The sequence below is a fragment of the Carcharhinus amblyrhynchos genome, chromosome X, assembly GCF_965287045.1.
Source record: "Carcharhinus amblyrhynchos chromosome X, sCarAmb.v2.hapA, whole genome shotgun sequence".
In the NCBI taxonomy this organism is placed as follows: domain Eukaryota; kingdom Metazoa; phylum Chordata; class Chondrichthyes; order Carcharhiniformes; family Carcharhinidae; genus Carcharhinus; species Carcharhinus amblyrhynchos.
In genome coordinates this window covers 6,442,164-6,465,575 of record NC_137359.1, presented here as the reverse complement: position 1 = coordinate 6,465,575, position 23,412 = coordinate 6,442,164, and the positions used below count along the sequence as shown (strand labels likewise).

Here is a 23,412-nt window from a genome sequence, read left to right as displayed (position 1 = left end):
TCATGAGGTGTGGGCATCACTGCTTAGGCTAGCCTTTATTGCCCATCCTTAATTGCCCTTGATAAATTTGTGGCAGGATGCCTTTTTGAATCGCTGCAGTCCATTAAATCTAGGTACACCCATAGTGCTGTTAGGGAGAGAGATAGAAACCATAGAACATTACAGCTCAGAAACAGGCCTTTTGGCCCTTCTTGTCTGTGCAGAACCATTTTTTGCCTAGTCCCACTGACCTGCACTTGGACCATATCCCTCCACACCCTTCTCATCCATGAACCTGTCCAAGTTTGTCTTAAGTGTTAAAAGTGACCCCGCGTTTACCACTTTATCCGGCAGCTCATTCCACACTCCCACCTCTCTCTGTGTGAAGAAGCCCGCCCCTAATATTCCCTTTAAACTTTTCTCCTTTCACTCTTAACCCATGCCCTCTGGTTTTTTTTCTCCCCTAGCCTCAGTGGAAAAAGCCTGCTTGCATTCACTCTATCTACACCCATCAAAATCTTATTCACCTCTATCAAATCTCCCCTCATTCCCCTACGCTCCAGGGAATAAAGTCCTAATCTATTCAATCTCTCTCTGTAACTCAGCTTCTCAAGTCCCGGCAACATCCTTATGAACATTCTCTGCACTCTTTCAACCTTATTTATATCCTTCCTGTAACTAGGTGACCAAAACTGTACGCAATACTCTAAATTTGGCCTCACCAATGCCTTATACAACCTTACCATAACACTCCAACTTTTATACTCGATACTCTGATTTATAAAGGCCAATGTACCAAAAGCACTCTTTACGACCCTATCCACCTGTGATGTCACTTTTAGGGAATTCTGTACCTGTATTCCCAGATCCCTCTGTTCAACTGCACTCTTCAGAGTCCTGCCATTTACCCTGTATGTTCTACTTTGGTTTGTCCTTCCAAAGTGCAATACCTTACACTTGTCTGCATTAAATTCCATTTGCCATTTTTCAGCCCATTTTTCTAGTTGGTCCAAATCCCTCTGCAAGCTTTGAAAACCTTCCTCACTGTCCACTACACCTCTAATCTTTGTATCATCAGCAAATTTGCTGATCCAATTTACCACATTATCATCCAGATCATTGATATAGATGACAAACAACAATGGACCCAACACCGATCCCTGCGGCACACCACTAATCACAGGCCTCCACTCAGAGAAACAATCCTCCACTACCACTCTCTGGCTTCTTCCATTGAAAGAAGTCTCACGACACCAGGTTAAAGTCCAACCAGTTTATTTGATAGTAATCCCACAAGCTTTCGGAAACAGTGTTCCTTCGTCAGATGTGTGGAAGGTTCTGATCAGAGAAGGGCATATAAAGTCACACACAGTTTACAGAACACTGATTAGAATGCAAGTCTTTACAGCTAACCTCCTATTCAAGTCTTAAAGATGCAGACACTGTGAGTGGAGATAGCATTAGCATAGGTTAAAGAGATGTGTATTGTCTCCAGACAGGCATAGTCTGTGTTATAGGTTGACCTGAATGGGTTCGTGATCTGAAGTCCTTTCGGTATCTTGTCTGATTTCTTGCATCTTTGTAAAAACTTGATGTCTGTGTCAATGTGCGCAATCTTCTTGGAGATCCTCTCCACTTGGATCCAGCAGTTTGCGGTGTCGATGGTAGTCATGATGTAGAAATGCTGGCGTTGGACTGGGGTAAACACAGTAAGAAGTCTCACAACACCAGGTTAAAGTCATAGAACATTACAGCGCAGTACAGGCCCTTCGGTCCTCGATGTTGCGCCAACCAGTGGAACCAATCTAATGACCCTCTAACCTAAACTATTCCAATGTTATCCATATGCCTATCCACTGACCATTTGAACACCCTTAAAGTTGGCGAGTCCACAACTGCTGCAGGCAGGGCATTCCACGCCCTCACTACCCTCTGAGTAAAGAACCTACCTCTGGCATCTGTCCTATAATTACCACCCCTTAATTTAAAGCTATGTCCCCTCGTGTTAGCCATCACCATCCGATGAAAAAGGCTCTCACTATCCACCCTATGTAACCCTCTGATCATCTTGTATGCCTCAATTAGGTCGCCTTTTAACCTTCTTCTCTCTAACGAAAATAACCTCAAGTCCCTCAGCCTTTCCTCATAAGACCTTCCAACCAGTTTATTTGATAGTAACCCCACAAGCTTTCAGAAACGGTGTTCCTTTGTCAGGTGTGTGGAAAGTTCTGATCAGAACCAGTTATTTAGTCCAGGACTGTTATTGGACATCAGTCAGTCCATGTGGTGTAGGTACACCCACAGTGCTGTTAGGGAGGGAGTTCCAGGATTGTTATTGGACATCAGTCAGTCCGTGTGGTGTAGGTACACCCACAGTGCTGTTAGGGAGGGATTTCCAGGATTTTAACCCAACAACTATGAAAGAATGCATTGACTATTCTCCAAATCGGGATGCTGTGAGGGGCCTGGAGTGGAAATTGTAGGTGGTGGTGTTTGCATGTATCTGCTGCCCTTGCCCTTGCTTTGGGGAGCCAGGAGGTGAGTTAATTGCTGCAGTAATCCCAGCCTTTGAGGTGTTCTTTTAGCCATGGTATTTATGTGGATAGTCCAGTTGAGTTTCTGGTCAATGATAACCCCAGGATGTTAACAGTGGGGGGATTCAGTGATGGTTGCCCTTTTGATTCTCAAGGGACAATGGTTAGATTCTTTCTTATTGAAGACAGTCATTGCCTGGCACTTGTGTGGTGTGAATGTTACTTGTCACTTGTCAGCCCAAGCCTGAATTTTGTCCAGTTCTTGCTGCATTTGGACATGGTCTGTTTCAGTATCTGAGGAGTTGTGAATGGTGCTGAACATTGTGCAATCATCAGTGAACATCCCCACTTCTGATCTTATGATGGAGGGATGGTCATTGATGAAGCAGCTGAAGATGGTTGGGCCTCGGACACTGACCCTGAGGATCTCCTGCAGTGATGTCCTGGAGCTGAGATGATTGACTTCCAATCACCACAACCATCTTTCTTTGTGCCGGGTGTGACTCCAACCAGCAGAGAGTTTCCCCCTGATTCCCATTGACTCCAGTTTTGCTCGGGCTCCTTGATGCCACATTCGGTCGAATGCGGCCTTGATGTTAAGGGCAGTCACTCTCACCACATCTCAGGAAGTCATCTCTTTTGTCCATGTTTGAACTTAGGCTGTAATAAGGTCAGGAGCTGACTGATGCAAACTGAGTGTCAGTCAGCAGGTTACTACTGTGTGAGGAGGGAATGTGGTGGTATAATAGTATTGTCAGTGGACTAGTAATCCAAAGACCCAAGGGAGCTGGGTTCGAATCCCATAATGGCAGATGGTGAAATTGAATTCAATAAAAACTCTGGAATTTGAAGTGTAATGTTGATCTTTGTCACTTGTTGTAAATACCCATCTGGTTCATTAATGTAGGCTGAAGTTACTGTGAAAATCCCCTAGTCACCACACTCTGGCGCCTGTTCGGGTGCGCTGAGGGGAAACTTAGCATGGCCAGTGCACCTAACTAGCACGTCTTTCTTATTGTGGGAGGAAACTGGAGCACCCGGAGGAAACCCACGCAGACACGGGGAGAATGTGCAAACTCTGTACAGACAGTGACCCAAGCTGGGAATGGAACCCTGGTCCCTGGTGCTGTGAGGTAACAGTGCTAACCACAGTGCCACTGTGCCCCTGTACGGAGCAAGCACATTGAGCCATGTGGCACACTCCTGCTCCTATTTCCGATGTCTTTAACCTGGTGTTTGAAGATGGTAAATGTATACAGACAGGGAGAAACAAAGTACCGTATTATTAGAGGGTGTTGGGGTGGAGGGAAGTGCATGTGGTAGGACTTTTCATTTGCTTTGCTTGAGGGGCTTTTGTATGAAGGCAAAACTCTGTTCCAAAATGAGGAAGAGTGATATTTGGAGGGAGTCCAGCTCAGTAACTGATTTGAATTTCTAACCATTGATTTATGGACTCAATATCCAACTCTCAATGTACAGCTTCCTTAATTACTGGGGATGGCTGGAGCACTGAGTGTTGTTGTGTGAGTCAGAAACAGTTTGTTATGACAAATGAAGAAAACACTGGATTTTCTGCAACATTTAAGTTGAAAGAACTCAAGCTGCCGCTTTATGTGATCTTTGAAATGTATCCTTTCCTCAGGTGTTGACTTCAGAAAACCTGGCAACAGTGGTAATGGCTTCAACAGGGAGTGTCCCATTGAACCAACCTCTTTTTGTTCCACTTAACATGGCTAATCAAGTAACTGCCCAACAGGGACTTGTGTTGACAATTCCCACAGCGACTCTTTCTTCTCTCCCAGGACTTGCCACTGGTTCCGGAGGCATCCTCAAGCTCCCACTGGCCAACTTGCAGGGTAAGCCACACATAATTTACTGTATGCATAAGCTTCTAGAAAAGTTATTGGACAAGTTATTTTGCATCTTGTTTGGTATGCATGGTTACATGTCAAATGCTGTCCCAATTATGTCCAACAATGCATATCTTTAGTTGTGAAATTATATCTCTAATCATGGAGCATAAGGGAAGATTTTCCTCTTTGGGTGCCATGCAGCTAGGGTGCCTTGGGCCCAAGGGAAAGCAGCTGTCCATGTTTGCTTTCCCTTGGTCCATTTGCATAGCCAAGGGAAATTCCAGGGACAGGCCTATCAAATGGCTGGACTGAAAATCCCAGCAGCCCTCCGAGATCTGAGTCTTGCAGCTACTATTGGAGAACTGCAACCAGAAAAAGCCCAGTTTTCCATTTTATCTTTGGTGATTGTTGCGAAAGAATGTGCCAGTTGCTCACAGGCCCTGCAGTTCCTCTGTTCCATAGGGGTCAACGGGTAAATTTTCTTCAGGTGCCAACAAGTGCAAAAAAAAATAGAAAATTGGAGTCTTGGAACACTCTTCCTGCCTTATTCAATGAGGTTTGCTAGGCCTGTGCTTATTACAGATCATTAAGGTAGTGTCCAGGAAATCCTCAGGTAGTGCATCAAGTTCAGATACCTGATGCTGCAGGTCGCTCCTATTTTATTCTTCACTATATCTAGTGTAATGATTCTGCCAACGCCTGTCTTTCTTCGCCTGAAGCCTTTTAATGATAACATAAGAAAGAGCTGCATCTGGGGCCTACAGTATCCAGGTTGGTACCCAGGGACCTACAGAACAGCGTCTGGGTTGGAGTAATGGGTTTTAACCTCCCGCTGCTCACTTACCATTGGCTAAGCCTCTGCTTGCTTAATAAGGGAGTGCATACTCCATGAAGCCCACAGGGAGATGTATTGCCAATTCTATAGGCTTTATGGCCAACATAACATCCCTTCCTCTTTGGGTCTGTTTCTCCCCCAGTACCCCCACCGTGCGAGGGTCCTTTCTGCCGCTTGGCAGTCGGTCTAAGGTCAGTCGAAGGCGGGCTTGTTCTGGCAGTGTGAACCAAATGGGGGAACCTTTTGTTTCTGGCAGAAGCATTGCAGGATTACTGATGTGGGTTCCTCTTCAGCAGGGATGCCAGCTTCCTCTGCTTCCACCTCGGAGTCCGTGTCCTTATCCTCTGGAGGGATTAACAGGCTCGGTTTTGACTTGTGGGCAGACACTGGAGACGTGCTTCCATGGCTGATATTAGGACTTGCTTGGACTCCCTGCCCCAAGATGATCCAGGTGTTTTTATTACGATTTTACCCTGGATTTTAGCTTTGTAAGATATTAGTCCCGTTTTCTCCATAATAAACCCAGGGACGCAACTGGAACCATTTCCTAAGTTCCTTATGTGGACCAGATCACCCGTTTTAAATGTTCTTTCTGCCTTTGCAGAATTGTGAGATTTTTTCCAGTTTCCTTGTTGGGACTCCGCCCTCCATACCAGGTATGGGAACAGTAGGCTCAGTCTTGTACAAAGCCGCTGTCCCATTAGCAGTTCCGCTGGGGCAATTCACATTGTTGTGTGAGGTGTGATCCTATAGTCAAACAAAAAAGCGTGGCAGTTATGTCTCCATGGATGCTGCTGGTTGTTTCTTCATGCTGTTTTTGAAAGTTTAAACCACTTGTTCTACCAGTCTATTTCACAACAAGGGCAGTTCGGATACCATTGGAGAGCACAAAGTTCTGGCAGTCACTGCTATTAAAGACGGTACCTTTTATCAGGAACCAGGACTTATAGTATTCTGTGCACGCAGAAGCTGTTGTAATTTCTCAGTCATAGCCTGAGAAGTCCATATGGTGCACCCCTAACAACTTGGCGTGAGTGTTCACCATGATTAAAAACATGGAACCCATCAAGGGAACGGTAAAGTCCACATGTACATGTATCCATTACCTGCCAGGCCACTCCCATGGATGTAGAGAGGCTGAGGGTGGGAGGTTTTGATTTTCCTGGCACAGGTTACCATTTCACAATGTCAGTGATGCCAGAGTCAAAACTGGGCCACCAGGTATAACTCCAAGCCAACATCTCCATTTTTGACATTGCTATGTGGCTGCTATGTAGTACTATAAATATTGGACATTGTTCTGGGGGCGGGGGGGAGCAATAATTCAAAACCCTCAAAAAGTGAACCCGTCCTCAGCACTAAGTTCATCTTTCTTAATGAGGGTTACATTCCTTCAGAGGGTTGTCCTTAGAATCCAACATGTAAGATGATCTGCCTTATTTTAGACAAGATTAGATCCCTTTGTGTCCAGGCCTTAATTTGCCTTACAGATACCAGCAGTCTCCAAAAAGTCAGGGTCATTACGACCTCTTCTAATGCTGGCAAAGGAGCCAGGCTTGTGGGTAATGGGAGGTGACTCAGCGCGTTGATGTTGGCTATCCAGGTTCCAGGGTGGTGGACTGGAAAGGATTCGTAGACTGCCAATAACAAGGCCCAAAGCTGGTGGAGACGGTAGGGGGGTTTGCCTTCCAGTAAGGATTTGTGGTTAGTAATTACGATGAAACATCTGCCATAGACATATTGGAGCTTGTTCATACCAAATACGGCGGCAATCCCTCTTTCTCAATCTGAGAGTACCTCCGCTTGGCAAATGAAAGGATCCCAGATGAATCGGCGATAGGCGTTTCCATCCCATCTTTTCAGAGATGTGAAAATAATGCCCCAACCCCGTATGGAGAAGCGTCACATTTCTTGGGGTCAAAATGTGCTAATAGGTCAGAGGACAGGGGCTGTTGTTTAACTTTGTCAAAAGCCTCCATCTGGAGCACTTCCCAGGACCACCTTTGGTATTTTCACAGTAGGGGCTGCAAAGGGGCCAGCATGGAAGCAAAATTCAGGATCCCAGGAAGGATATTAACATGTAGTGTTCCCTGGAGTTGGCGCTTCCTTGATGGCCTTATCTGATCCTCTGCTGGATATAAACTATTGCCATCTACTTGGTAGCCTAAGTCGCCCACTTCAATCGCTTGGAAGATGCATTCTGTGCAAGAGCTCTTCTATGTTTGCCAGATGCTCTTTGCACTGAAGTCCCTGTGACGAAGACGTCATCTAAATATACTGCTAATCTCGGTAGGCCCTGGAGTAGGTTCTCCATAACTTGTTGCAATGTGGTGCACACGCACAAGATGCCCTCAGGGCACGCTGGTACTTGTCCCTTGTGTGTATTGTTACGTATTTTTGGGTCTCCTTTTCTCCTTTCTCTCCCCCCGCCCCTCCGCCTTCTCTCTCCACCCCCCCCCGCCCCTCCGTCCTCTCTCCCTCTCCCCCCCTCCGCCCCTCCACCCCTCCGTGCAGTGATGTCCTGGAGCTGAGATGATTGACTTCCAATCACCACAACCATCTTTCTTTGTGCCGGGTGTGACTCCAACCAGCGGAGACTTTCCCCCTGATTCCCATTGACTCCAGTTTTACTCGGGCTCCTTGATGCCACACTCGGTTGAATGCGCCCTTGATGTTAAGGGCAGTCACTCTCACCTCACCTCTGGAATTCGGTTCTTCTGTCCATGTTTGAACCAAGGCTGTAATGAGGTCAGGAGCTGAGTGACCCTGACAGAACACAGATTGAGCCCAAATCTGTGAACACAGGAACAGGAGTAGGCCATTCAGTCCATCGAGCCTGCTCTGCCATTTAATACAATCATGGACGATTGGACACTTCAGTACCTTTTATGCTCACTGTGCCCATAATCTTTACATTAATGTTCATCAGAAATCTATCAATCTCTGCTTTAAACAGACTCAATGAATGAGTTTCCGCAGCCCTTTGGGGTAGAGAATTCTAAAGGTTCATCTCCCTTTGTGGAAAGAAATTTCTTCTCATCGTGATCTGAAGTGCTTTCCCCCTTCTTTTGAAATTGTTCTCTCTGCTTCTAGACTCCCCAGCCAAGGGAAACACCTCACCTGCAACTATTCTGTGTAACCCTTCAAGCATTTTGTAGGTTTCAATGAGGTTGCTTCTCATTTTTTAAAACTCTAGACAGTACAGGTCCACAGCGCCCCATGGATGCCCAGTCTTGCGTTGTTAGATCTGTTTGAAGTCTATCCCATTTAGCACGGTGGTAGTGCCATACAACACGATGGAGGATATACTCAATGTGAAGGCGGGATTCATCTCCACAAGGTCATTCCTACCTATCATGTCGCTGAGAGATGCATCTTCAGCAGGCAGGTTGGTGAGGATGAGGTGAGGTATGTTTTTCCCTCTTGTTGGTTCCTTCACCACCTGCCGAGTCCCAATCTAGCAGTGATGTCCTTTAGGATTTGGCCAGTTTGCTGTGTAGTGGTGCTACTGAGCCACTTTTGGTGATGGATATTGAAGTTCCCCCCTCCCAGAGTACATTCTATACCCTTGTCACCCTCAGTGGAGTTCAACATGGAGGAGTACTGATTCACCAGCTGAGGGGGGACGGTATGTAGTAACCAGCAGGAGGTTTCCTTGCCCATGTTTAACCTGATACCTTGAGACTTAATGGGGTCCAGAGTTGATGTTAAGGACTCCCAGGACAACTTCCTCCTGACTGTATACCATGGTGCTGCCACCTCTGCAGGTGATGAAACACAATTATCATTATGTAGATAATGTCTTATCTACATTGTTTCTGGTCTGAACTAGACAATTTATTTCTCTGTTGGCTACCCTTCTGCTTATGATTTATATAATAGAAAATGAGAAAAACAGGGTCAGGCATGTATTTCTTCTGTCAAGGATAAACCTCTTCTGTCTAAGCAGAGCACTGCTTCCAGGATCAAAGCAGGAAATCCTTGTGAGGAGGCTGTACCAAATAAGTTCTAGACAACTGCGCTGTTCTCCTGCTGTACTCCTGTTGTCATGCCTTTTAAAGATGCAGCAGCCCAGATAACATGAGTGCCTATTTGCAGGAAAGAGCAAGGTACTTCAGCAACATCAAGCCGTTCCCAGTGTCATCAGGACATTGATGGGTTGTCCATTTTGTCAACTTTGGAATTTCCCTTGGTAACAGAATAACAGGGCTATTAATTTTGAGCAAGTAGTTAGTTTTCCCAAAGTGTAAGCAGATGTAGAGGCAACTCATGTAGTCATCTGGACACAGCCTATCTGTTCCCTAAACTCTGTGAACTTACAATCTTTGAATGTTATAATTATGAGGTTAATAAGATTGTTCTGTTTTGGAACTGTGTCTTTAATTTTGGATAAAATCAGTTGGGGGTCATGTGTCCTATTCTTAAGTCTGCCTAACAACAGGCCTGGGTGACATGTCTGCTAACAATTAAAGAGAGGGCCAGGTTGTTTTGCTGGAAAAATGGTATAGGGTGTTCACATGTGGAGACATTGGCAGCAGCGCCTGTATTTACAGTGGTTAGACTGTTAGTCTCCAGAGTTATGGGAAGGTGTTGACAACGTCAGGTTGTAAACAGGTATGCTATCAACTATCCATTTATCTCTAAGAGGTTTGGGGTCTGAAGGATAGATAATCAGCATATGTACCTGGATACCAGGCCCATGTGATTCATTGCCATGGAGATGGGCTTTGAGAAAGGAATGGTTTCTAAGATATCCCTGAATCTCTCAGACATAGGCAATTCACCAGAATCTGGGGGGGAGAGAGCAATTAGAGGTTCAAAGTCTGTACGGTTCACCATGCAAGAATGTGGTTGGGAACTCGTCCTTGGCTTGAAAAGACCAAATTTGTGATAATTTGAAACAAGGCTAGAAATTTGCCTAACTTGTGCTAGAGGGAGACTTGCCAGGAGAAATCCTCACCGTGCCGGGATTGAAAATAATCAGGTTGGAAAAGGAAAGGTACAGAACTATACTCTCAGAACTCAAAATCACTTTGGACTGGGTCCAGGAGATCAAATGACTGTTGTAGTTTGTGGTATATGTAATGACCCAGTGTACAAAATTACCCCTTTTTATTAAACCCCAAATTTCATGTTTTTGCGTATACTCAATGTACAAGTCAACCCCCCTTTTCAGCCAATGACATGCTATTAGTGGTCTTGTTAATGCCTTGGTAGTCAGCCTCAAGTTTGTTCCCCTAAAATGGTTGTTTTACTTACTGGTACTTTATAACTTGGTGCATGGGATCAAGTGGCTTTGTTGCGCACGTGCATTGCAATTTGAGACAAGCTCACACAGAGCAGACCCTATGGGTTGAATGACAAAAATAGTGACCACCTACACTCGCTGCGCCAGTTCGCTTATGTGCTTGGCGTGCAAGTCAACCTCCCTTTTTGGAGGGACTTCTTGTGGCTTTAGTGGTCGATTTAAATGCCTATATCTATGGTATTTAAGGAACAGTGTAAAGTAGACCTGTGAAATGGGCTTTATGTTTGTGTTACACTAAAAGTGGAAAGTTGTGTTCTGTAATTTGAAGTATGTTGCGTACAAAAATAGTGTTTAGTAAATAGTGCTTTTAGTTTGTCTATTACAGTAAAAGTGTAAAATAAAATAAGTAATGTGTGAAACCTTGTCATGTCATCTTTTTAGCTATCAATTGGAAGGTCAAATTTATTTTTAAAGTCGTCGGTCTCTAGGGAGCTTGTAATAATATGCAACTAATATGTGAGTAACAATACTGAAGGCTACATATCATGGGTTGGTGAACCTATTTATTGATTTATGAGCTTTTGGCTGTTGTGACAAAACCAGTATTTGTTGCCAATCACTTATTGCCCTTGAGAAGATGGGAATGAACCAGCTTGTTGAACGGCTGCAATCCATGTGTTGTTTGGGGGTGGGTTCATAGAATCACAGAATTGTTACAGAACAGAAGGAGGCCATTTGGCCCATCATGTGTATACCAGCTCTCCAAATGAGTGACTTAGTGCAATTTCCTTGCCTTTTCCCTTGTTTCTATTCAAATTCAAATTCTATTATTTGTTTCTATTCAAATAATCATCTAACACCCCCTCGAATGCCTCGATTGAATCGGCTTCCGCCACACTTCCAGGCAGCGCATTCCAGACCCCAACCACTCACTTTTTTTCACATCACATTTGCTTCTTTTGCAAATCACTTTAAATCTGTGTCCCTCTCATTCCCGATCCTTTTACAAACAGGAACAGTTTCTCCCTGTCTACTCTATCTAGCCCCCTAATGATTTTGAACATCTCGATCAAATCTCTTAGCCACCTTCTCTCCAAGGAGAACAGTCTCAATCTCTCCTCACGATTGAAGTTTCTTGACCCTGGAATCATTCTTGTAAACCTCTTCTGAGCTCTCTCCAGTGTGTTCACATCCTTCCTATAGTGTGGCACCCAGAACTGTGCACAGTACTCCAGCTGAGGTCTAACTAGTGTCTTGTACAAGTTCAGCATAACCTCCTTGCTCTTGTACTCTATGCCCCTATTAATAAAGCCCAGAATGCTATATGCTTTATTAACTGCTCTCCTCACCTGTCCTACCACCTTCCCAATCTATGGAGAAATATACCCAGGTTCCTCTGCTCCTGCCCTCCCTTTAGAATTGTACCCTTATTTTGTCTGTCAGTGTTCTCCCTGCCAAAGTGCATGACCTTAAACTTCATCTGCCACCTATCTGCCCACTCCACCAACTTGCCGAGGTCCTTTCCAGGTTCTGCACTGTTCTTTTCACAGTTTACAATACTTACAATCTTTGTGTCACCAACAGACTTTGAAACGTCCAAGGCTGGAAATTTGCCTGACTTGTGCTAGAGGGAGACTCACCAGGAGAAACCTTCACCATGATAGACAGTGCTGGGGACAAAAATAACCAGGTTGGGAAAGGAAAGGAACAGAACTATACTGTCGGAACTCAAAATTGCTTTGGACTGGGTTGAAGCAAATCAATTGACTGCTGCAGTTTGTGGTATATATATGGCGACCCAGTGTACAAAATTACTCCTTTGGATCATATATATATCAGAAAGCTGATATCATTAATATTAGGAAAACAAGGGGAATTCCCCTGGGGAACTCCACTACAAACCTTCCTCCAGCCTGAAAAATATCCATTGCCCAGCACTCCCTGCTTCCTATCATTCAGCCAATTTTATATCCAAGGTGCTATTGTCCCTTTTGTTTCATGAGCAAATGATCATCTAATGCCTTCTCAAATACCTCGATTGAATCTCCCTTGACCACACTTACAGGCAGAACACTCCAGACCCTAATCACTCAGTGTGAAAAATCATTCTCACATCACATGAGCTTTTCTCAAGTTTGTTCTGTGGCTCTTGGCATTTGACCCAGTGACAGAGAAGGAATGGTGATAGAGGGTGGAATTTTATACAACACCATGGTGATTGGACTTACTTTATCATGGGAGAGACCATGAGCCAGTTGGCGGCAACAGAAAAACCACCTGCAATTATGTTAGAGGCAGGAATGCACTCGTAGGCAAATTTGCCTGCTTATGGTGGAATGGCAGTTAGTCTTACTAATGACATTCGGGGCAACAAGCTGGCATCTGTGACACTGGGGACCTCAGGAGATTGCCAAGATTGATCACCTATTTGACAGTTGTAGCTGACAGTGGTTGCAAGTGCTTCAGCCTTCTCTTTTGAACATCTTCATCATTGGGAATGGGAATGTCTTTGGAGCTGCCTCCTCCAGTTAGCTGTTTCATTATTCAATGTTATTCACAACTGGATGTGGTAACGTCACAGAGCATTGACTTGATCTGTCGATTGCGGGATTGATTTGCTCTGTCTATAGCATGTTGCTTCTGTTGTCCAGCATGCATTCAATCTTGTGTGATAGCTTTACCAAGTAAACATTTCATTATTGGGAACATCTGGTACTGTTCCTGGCATGCTCCACTACAGATCCTCATTGAACCAGGGTTTGGTGGTACTGGTAGAGTGGGAGATATGCAGGCCATGAGGTTACACATAATGGCTGAATTCAATTCCGCTGTTGCTGATGGCTCACAGCATCTCATGGAATTTTGAGCTGATAGATCTGTTTGAGGTTCAATGCGTAAAGAACAGGCCAAATGGGAAAAGAGGTGGGGTAGCATTGTTAATCCAGGAAGGTTTCAGAGCAGTGCTGATCCACAATGTAAAAGCAATGAATAGTAATGTCGAATCAGTTTGGGGTGCAATTATGAATATCAGGGTGGGGAGAGACAAGGATGGAAATAGTTGATAGACCCCCCCAGAAGGTGACCTCTCAAAAAGTTAGAGCATAAATGGGGAAATATCAAGGCCATGTTTGTAGGGAACTGCAATTATCATGGGGGGTATTTATCTGCATATTGATTGGACAAACCAAACCAACAAGGGTAGCGTAGAAGAATTTGTGGAGTGCATCAGGGGGATTTTTTTTTTTGAGCAGTATGTTGTGGAACCTGCCTGGGAACAGGCTGCTTTAGATTTGATTTTGTGTAATGAGGAAGGATAGTAAGCAGTCTTGTGATTAAGGACCTCCCAGGGGCAGTGACCACAATATGATAGAATTCCTACAGTTTCAGGATGAATGCCATAGGCCCACATCCAATGCCTTCAGCTTAAATAAGGGCAGTTCTAATGGTATGAGGGAGGAGTTGTCTAAGGTGAACTGGGTAAACAAACTAAGATACAGGTCGGTAGATGAGCAGTGGCCGATATTGAAACAGCTGGTCCAAAATGCTCAGCAGGATTTTATCCCAATCAAAAAGAGGGATTCTAGGAGAAAGAGACAAAATCCATGGTTAACACAGGAGGTCAAGGATAATGTTAAATTGAAAAGCAGGATATACAAAATGGCAAGGGATGGTGGTAAACCAGAGACTGAGAAGCTTTCAGGATCCAGCAACAAAGGACTAAAAAACTCATAAGGAAGAAAATTAATTTTGAAATAAATTTTGCATAAAAAAATTTTAAAAAGCGTAAAAAAAGTGAGAATGTAGTTGAGGACAAAACATTTTCTGATTTCAAGAAGAAATTAAAAAAGAAAGAGCAGTACAGCACAGGAAAAGGCCCTTCGGCCCACTAGTCTGTGCCGACACAGATGCCTCTGTAATTTAATATTTTCTTGCCTCTACATGGTCCATATGCTTCTCTTCCCTGCCTATTCATGTATTTATTCAGGTGCCTCTTGAACGTTGTTATAGAATCTGCTTCCACCATCTCCTCCGGCAGCGCGTTCCAGGCATTCACCATCCTCTGTGTGAAAAAACTTTCCCCCTTACATCTGTTTTAAACTTTCCCCCTCTCATTTTCAACCTATACCCCTGAGTAATTGACCCTTCAACCCTGGGAAAAAGACTCTGACTATCCACTCTATCCAAGCCTGTCGTAATCTTGTAAACCTCAGGTCCCTCCTCATCCTCCGATGCTGCAGTGAAAACAATCCAAGTTTTTTCTTCATTGTCCATATCCTCCAAACCAGGCAACATCCTGGTAAATCTTTTCTGCACTCTTTCCAATGCATTAACGTCTTTTCAGTCGTGTCGTGACCAGAATTGTACACAATACTCCAAATGCGACCTAACCAAAGTCTTATGCAACTGCACAGGATTTTCCAGTTCCAATACTCAACGCCCTGACTGATGAAGGCCATCATGCCATATGCCTTCTTGACCACCTTGTCCACCTGAGTTGCCAACTTCAGGAAACTGTGGATTTGCACTCCGAGATCCCTCTGTATGCTGATATTTCTAAGAGTACTACCATATATTGCATACTTTCCTTCTGCATTAGATCTTCCAAATTGCATCACCTACTCCCCCAATTTTTGTATCATCTGTAAATTTATTAATCAAACCACCTGTATTTTTCTCCAAATCATTTATATATATTACAAACAACAGAGGCCCCAGCACTAATCCTTGTGAAACACTGCTTGTCACACACCTCCAGTTAGAAAAGTATCCTTCAACTGCTATTCTCTGCTTTCTATGCCCAAGCCAGTTTTGTATCCACCTTACCAGCTCACCTCAGATCCCATATGACTTCACCTTCTGTATCAGCCTGCCATGAGGAACCTTACTAAAGGCCATGTATACAACATCCACTGCCCTACCCTGGTCAATTTTTCTTTAAAGAACTCAATCAGGTCTGTGAGACATGATTTCACCTTCACAAAACCATGCTGTCTATTACATAAGAACATGAGAACATAAGAAATAGGAGCAGGAGTAGGCCATCCAGCCCTTCGAGCCTGCCCCGCCATTCAATAAGATCATGGCTGATCTGTCGTGTCTCAGTTCCACATTCCCGCCCTCTCCCCATAACCCTTAATCCCCTCGCTTATCAAAAATCCATCAACCCGCGTCTTAAAAATATTTAGCGAGGTAGCCTCCACCACTTCAACGGGCAGAGAATTCCAGAGATTCACCACCCTTTGAGTGAAGAAGTTCCTCCTCAACTCCGTTCTAAACCGCCCCCCCTTTATCTTGAGGCTGTGCCCCCTAGTCCTACTATCCTTTCTGAGCGGGAAGAGTCTCTCCACCTCTATCCTATCCATCCCATTCATCATCTTATACGTCTCAATGAGATCTCCCCTCATTCTTCTAAACTCTAACAAGTACAAGCCTAGTTTATTCAACCTCTCCTCATAGCTCAACCCCCTCAACTCCGGCATCAGCCTAGTAAACCTCCTCTGCACTCCCTCCAAGGCCAAAATATCCTTGCGTAAGTACGGCGCCCAAAACTGCACACAGTACTCCAGCTGCGGCCTCACCAATGCCCTATACAGCCGCAGCAAGACCTCCCTACTTTTATATTCAATCCCCCTCGCTATGAAGGCCAGCATCCCATTCGCCTTCCTGACCACCTGCTGCACCTGCAAGCTGGGTTTTTGCGACTCATGCACAAGGACCCCAAGGTCCCTCTGCACCGTCGCCTGCTGCTATTGCTAATAAAAATATTCTGTTCCAGATGTGAGTACATCTTGTCCCTAAGAATCATCTCCAATAATTTCCCCACTACTGATGTAAGGCACACAGGCCTGTAATTTCCCAGATTGTCTCTTCTGCCCTTCTTAAACAGAGGAACAGTGTTATTTACTCTTCAATCCTCTGGTACCTTGCCTGTAGCTAAAGACGATACCAAGATTTTGGCCAAGGCCTCAGCAATTTCTTCCCTCGCCTCTCTCAGTGTTCTGGGATAGACTTTATCTGACCTTAATGTTTTTCAAACCTCTAATACCTCCTCCTTTTTTTTTATCTCAACGTGTCCTAGAATGTCAACATCCTCCTTTCTACACTCACCATCCACCACATCCTTCTCCTTTGTAAATACTGATACGAAGCACTTGTTAAAGACCTCACCCACCCCATCCGGCTCCACACACAAATTCCCTCCAGTAACCTTGAGTGGACCTTTCCTTCGCTACCCTCTTCCTCCTTATATACACACAAAAAGCTTTTAGATTCTCCTCAATCCTATCTGCCAAAGCCATTTCATGGCCCCTTTTTGCCCTCCTAAGTCTCTGTTTAAGCTCTTTCCTGCTGTCTTTATATTCCTCAAGAACCTTATCCATTTTCAATTTCCTGAAATTTATGTATGCCTCCTTCTTCTTTTCCACTCAGCTCACAATCGCTCTTGTCATCCAGGATTCCTGAATCTTGCCAACTTTTCCTTCATTTTTACAGGGACATACTTGCCCTGAATTGTTAACAACTGACTTTTAAAAGACTCCCACATACTGGATGTGGATTTGCCCTCAAACAGCTGCCCCAGTCTACATTCCCTAGCTCCTGCCTAATACTGTCATAGTTAACCTGCCCCCAGTTTAGTACTTTCACTCTGAGACTACTTCTATCCTTTTCTACAAATATCTTGAAACTTACAGAATTGTGATCGCTGTTCCCAAAATGGTTCCCCACTGAGATACCAATCACCTGTTTGGGGTCGTTTCCCAGAACCAGGTCTACGATAGCCCCTTTCTCTTGGACGATCTACATATTGCCTCAAGAAGCACTCTTGGACAAACTGAAGAAACTCTGCTCTGTCCAAGCCCTGGCACTAAAGGAATCCCAGTATATGTTGGGGAAGTTAAAATCGCCCATCACAACAACTCTTTTGTTTTTATATCTTCCCATAATCTGCTGACATATCAGTTCCTCCACTTCACGCTGGCTGTTGGGAGGTCTGTCGTACAATACCAACAGTGTGATTGCACTGCTCCTATTCCTGAGTGCTACCCATATAGCCTCACTGCATGATCCCCCCAAGGTGTCCTCCCTCTGCATAGCTATGACATTGTCCCTAATCAGTAAAGCAACACTCCCACCTCTTTTGTCACCATCTCTATCTTGCCTGAAGCATCTAAATCCTGGGATGTTAAAACTGCCAATCCTACCCTTACAGGTGGCATGGTGGCACAGTGGTTAGTACTACTGCTTCACAGCGCCAGGAAGCGGGTTCAGTACCGGCCTTGGGTGGCTGTCTGTGTGGAGTTTGCACGTCTTCCCCATGTCTGCGTTGGTTTCCTTCGGGTGCTCTGGTTTCCTCCTGCAGTCCAAAGATGTGCAGGTTAGGTTGATTGTTCATGCTAAACTGACCCTTAGTGTCGGGGGATTAGCAGACTAAATACCTGGGATTACGGGGATAGGGCCTGGATGGGACTGTTGTCAGTGCAGGATCGATAGGCTGAATGGCCTCCTTCTGCAGGGTAGGGATTCTTTGATTGACCCTAGTACCAGGGAGGTAACATACCATTCTGGAGTCTCGTTTGAGTCCGCAGAAACGCCTGTCCATTCCCCTTACAGCTGAATCCCCTATCACTACAGCTGTCCCACTGGTGTGTGCAAGCTCACTGGTCAGCCGCTTTTAAAACCATTGCTTTATATTCAGCTGAGGTTAGTTGAGATGACTCACACACCAGTTTAAAATTAACTAGTGGAGTACTGTAGGGATTAGTTCTTGGCTTGCCAGTTGTTCACTATTTACGTTAATGACCTGGAGGAAGGAACAGAATGTAAGGTTTCCAAATTTGCCAATGGTACAAAGATCGGCAGGTTGTGATGAGGATATCGTGATTCTGCAATGGGATATAGATGGATTGGATGACTGGGTGAAAACCTGGCAAATGGAGTTTAATGTGGGGAAGTGTGAGGTCATGCACTTCAGGAAGAGGAATCAAAATCCGATTACTATCTGAATGGAGAGGGAATGCGGATGAGTGAAGTGCAGAGGTGTTCTAGCACATGGATCACAAAAAGCTAGCAGGTAGGTCCAACCAGTAGTTAGGAAGGCAAATGGCATTTTGGCCTTTAATGCAAAAGGGATTGGAGTTTAGAAATAGGGAGGTTTTGTTGTAATTGTACAGGGTTTTGGTGAGGCCTCACTTGGAATACTGCGTACAGTTTCTTCTTACAGAGGGTGGTGAATCTCCGGAATTCTCTGCCCCAAAGGGTGGTGGAGACTGGATCATTAGAAGTATTTAAATTGGAGTTGGATGAATATTTGATAGATCGAGGAATAGCGGACGATGGGGAAATGGCACAGAAAAGGAGCTGAGGCGGGCATAGATCAACCGTGATCATATTGAATGGTGGGGCAGGCTTGAAGGGCCAAATGGCCTACTCCTGCTTCTATTCCTTAATTTGTGTTTTTTGGTGAGATTTATCCGATTTAGCACAGTGGTCACAAAACACAATGGAGAATATCTTCAATATATAGACGGACTTTATCTCCACATTACTGTGTGGTGGTTACTCCCACCGATACTTCAAGAACAAGTGCATCTACGACAGATTGGTAATGATGTTGATTCCCTCATCATCTGCCACAGGATCAGATTGGCACATATCACACTCAGGACTTCACCAACTCAGCAGTGGTGGTGTTGCAAAGACACTCCTTGGTTATCAACCTTGAAGTTCCCCGCCCAGAGTAATTCTGTGCCCTTGCCACCCTCAGTGCTTCCTCCAAGTGCAGTTCAACATTGGAGGAGGAGGAAATGATATGTGGTAATTAGCAGCAAGTTTACTCAATTTTGTTTGACCTGATGCCATAGGATGACATGAGTCACTATTGAGGACTCCCAGGACAACTCCCTTGTGACTGTATACTACTGTGCAGCCAACTCTGCTGCATCTGTCTTACCTGTGGGACAGGAGATACCCAGAGATACTGATATCTGGGACATTATCTGTAAGATTCCATGAGTATTGCTTGACCAGTCAGTGAGACAGAATTTTGCACCCCCAGATGTTAGTAAGGAGAACTTTGTAGGGTTGACAGGGCTGTGTTTGCTGTTCTCATTTCCAGTGCCTAGGTCGATGTCTGGTTTCTTTCCATTTCATTGACTTTGGATACAACTGAGTGGCTTGCTGGTCCATTTCAGAAGTGATTAAGAGTCAACCACATTGCTGTGGCTCTGGAGTCACATGTAGACCAGACCAGGTAAGGACAGCAGATTTCCTTCCCTAAAGGACATTAGTGAACCAGATGGAATTTTCCGACAATAGTTTCATGGTCATCGGTAGCTTTTGAATTCCAGATTTTTTTTCTGCCACGGCGGGATTTGAACCTGGGTCCCCAGAACATCACCCTGGGTCCCTGGAGGATTAGTCCAGTAACAATATCCCGACGTCACCACCTCAGACCATCAATCACGTTGATGCATTTTACACAATGCTTCAAATCTTTCTGACTCGTTGTGGATAGTGTAGCGTATGCCAGTAAGCTCTAAATGATCCAATATCTCTGAGTGTTTTTAATAAAGGGTCTCAGTTAATGTAGCTTTCAGACAAATGCACTTACTTGATATTGCTTGAAATATATGTTGACCAAATTATCAACATAAAGGAAAAAGGAATAACTGCAATAATAAGTCTTTCAAAACATAATTTAGATAAAATAACAAAATTCTTCCAACTGATATGGAAGTACTGACAACAACCTAAAACTGACTGCAAGCTGTGAAAACTTAAAATCAAGAGTTAGGCTGTTGGGCTGTGAAATCAGGAAGTACATTTGCACAGATACAGAACTGGCTTGGTTATAGAAGACAAAGAGTAGCAAGGGAAGGGTATTTTTCAGCATGGAGATCTGTAGTAGTGGTATTCCTCAGGGATCAGTGCTGGGATCTCTATTGTTGTATATATAAATGATTTGGAGGAAAATGTAGGTGGTCTGACTAATAAGTTTGTAGATGACGCAAAGATTGGTGAAGATGCTGATAGTGCTGGGGATTATAAGAGAATACACCAGGAATGGATAGTTTGGAGACTTGGGCACCGAATGGCAAATGGAGTTTAATCTGGACAAATGTGAAATTTGATTTGATTTGATTTATTATTGTCACATGTATTGGGATACATTGAAAAGTATTGTTTCTTGTGCTGTACAGACAAAGCATACCGCTTTTAGAATGTAATGTTACAATCATAGCGAGGGTGTAGAGAAAGATCAGCTCAATGCAAGCTAAGTCCATTCGAAAGTCTGACAGCAGCAGGGAAGAAGCTGTTCTTGAGTCAGTCGGTACGTGACCTCAGACTTTTGTATCTTTTCCCCGATGGAAGAAGGTGGAAGAGAGAATGTCCGGGATGTGTGGGGTCCTTGATTATGCTGGCTGCTTTGCCGAGGCAGAGGAAAGTGTAGACAGAGTCAATGGATGGGTTGATGATGCATTTTGGAGGATTAAATTTAGATATGAATTATGCTGTAAATGGCAGAACCCTTCGGAACATTAACATAGAGAGGGATCTGGGCCTGTAGGTCCAGGTGGCAACACAGGTGGCCAAGGTAATTAAGAAGGCATGATTGCCTTCGTTGGTTGGGGCATTGAGCACAAAAGTTGGCGAATCATATTGCAGCTATATAAACCCTTGGTTAGGCTGCATCTGGAGTACTGCGAGTGGTTCTGGTCACCACACTCCCAGAAGGATGTGGAAGCTTTGGAGAGAGTGCAGAGAAGGTTCACCAGGATGTTCCCTGGTCTCGAGGGTGTTGGCAGTGAGGAGAGGTTGGATAAACTGGGATTGTTTTCACTGGAAAGACAGAGGCTGAGGAGAGACCTGGTCTACAAAATGATCAGAGACCGGGGGGATAGTCAGAGACTTTTTCCTCAGGGTGGAAGTGTCAATTACACGGGGGCACAGGTTCAAGGTGAGAGGGGGACAGTTTAAGGGAGATGTGCGGGAGAGGTTTTTCACACAGAGAGGGGTGGGTGTCTGGAACGTGCTGCCAGAGGAGGGGGTGGAAACAGGGACATTAACAACATTTAAGAGATGGGTACATGAATAGGGAGAGTAATATAGACCGAGTAAGGGCAGAGGGATTTTCTTTAGTTAGGGCATCATGCTCGGCATGGGCTTGGAGGGACGAAGGGCCTGTTCCTGTGCTGTACATTTCTTTGTTCTTTGTATAACAGTCAATGAAAATCTGCAACTCTTCTGTGGATTTAACCTGGTTAAGATTAAAGGTGGGATTAAATGGCGTTAGTTGAGGTCCAAGACAGCCATAATCTGAATGGTGGAACAAGGGAGAAGTCGAACAGCCTCCACATGTATGTGATCTTTAAGTGACCTATAGTCTTGCTTGTTTACATCTATCTATTTGTGCTATCTACATTGATGTATCTGAAAGTTGAGTTGTTCATGAGCAAGTAGGATCAAATCCCAATGGTGCCTGCTCACTGACCAGGGAATGATGGTGTTTTCTGTCCAGAAATGCACTTTCTTGTATTGTAACAAACTCAAAATACTGTTGTTTTGATACAATTGATGAGACCTGTGGCCTTCACAGGAATGTACATTCTATGAGCCGAATCGTAGAATGGTTACAAAAAGAGCAATTTGAGTTTATCCCAGCTTTCTGAGAGCAATTCTGCTTGTCCCACTCCGAGTCCATCCCCTTGGCTCTGGAAATTTTTTGACTCAGATTTTGATCCAGTTCTCTTTTGAAAACCACGAGCGAGGTCCTAATTCCACCCAAGAGGCCACCATCAGCTCACTGAGGGGTTCACTCCACATGTGCCGGTCTCACAATATGGAGATTGGCGCATGCGCATGGCCCTTGTTGCCGTCCCCCTCAGCTGCCCCACCCCCACATGGCCAGCTACGATCACCCCCTTTCCCCATGGGCTGCCCTAACCCACCCCCACCCCATGGCCAGCCATGATCAACACCTTCTGCTCCCACTAATCACTGTGCAGAATGCACAGCGGTCCCTGATTACAACCACTGATTGGCCTACTGTCGGTCTGGCTCCATCCCCTCAGGCCCTGTCTGCTCGGCATTGCCTGGTGCCTGATGGGCAGTTCCAGGATGCCAGGCTGCCACTACTTTGGCCACTTTCTGGCTCCAGCCTCCTCGCCCCCACCCGGCACCCGACCTCCTGGGGGGCCAGCTTTAATCCCTGCTGGTGGCACCCTCACCCTGCGGAGTGGGAAACAGGAGCCCGAGCCCAAACAATTTAAATTTGAATTTCTACATTGTAATCAGCCTTGCACATTTTCCTGGCACAAGGCTCATTACGTGATAAAAATAGACAGGAAAGTCGTGACTGGCATTTCAGCCCTTCTGCAGGCATTTGCTGGCCCACTGTGTTACTTGAGCGGTCTCCACCACACTCTCAGACAGTACAGTACATTCCAGACCCTAACCACTCACTGTGTGAATCAGTCTCCACCACACTGTCAGACAGTACATTCCAGATCCTAACCACTCGCTGTGTGAATCTGCCTCCACCACACTCTCAGACAGTACATTCCAGATCCTAACCACTCGCTGTGTGAATCTGTCTCCACCACACTCTCAGACAGTACATTCCAGACCCTAACCACTTGCTGTGTGAATCTGTCTCCACCACACTCTCAGACAGTACATTCCAGATCCTAACCACTCGCTGTGTGAATCTGTCTCCACCACACTCTCAGACATTATATTCCAGATCCTAACCACTCACTGTGTGAATCCTTCTCCATCACACTCTCAGTGCATTCCAGACAATAACCACTCGTTGTATGAATCTATCTCCATCACGCTGTCAGACAGTGCATTTCAGAACCTAATCACTTGCTGTGTGAATCTCTCTCCACCACACTCTCAGACAGTACATTCCAGATCCTAACCCCTCGCTGTGTGAATCTGTCTCCACCATATTCACAGTCT

The 23,412-nt window shown here is 44.9% G+C and overlaps 1 protein-coding gene across 1 annotated transcript in view; it reads left to right on the top strand.

The window, feature by feature from the left end:
- The window catches only part of pou6f1 (POU class 6 homeobox 1), a 129,243-nt gene that overhangs the window by 51,719 nt on the left and 54,112 nt on the right, over window positions 1-23,412 (top strand). The window contains exon 5 of the mRNA XM_080217969.1: window positions 4,156-4,369. Coding sequence (XP_080074095.1) covers window positions 4,156-4,369 — 214 coding nt within the window. The remainder of the gene's footprint in view (window positions 1-4,155; window positions 4,370-23,412) is intronic.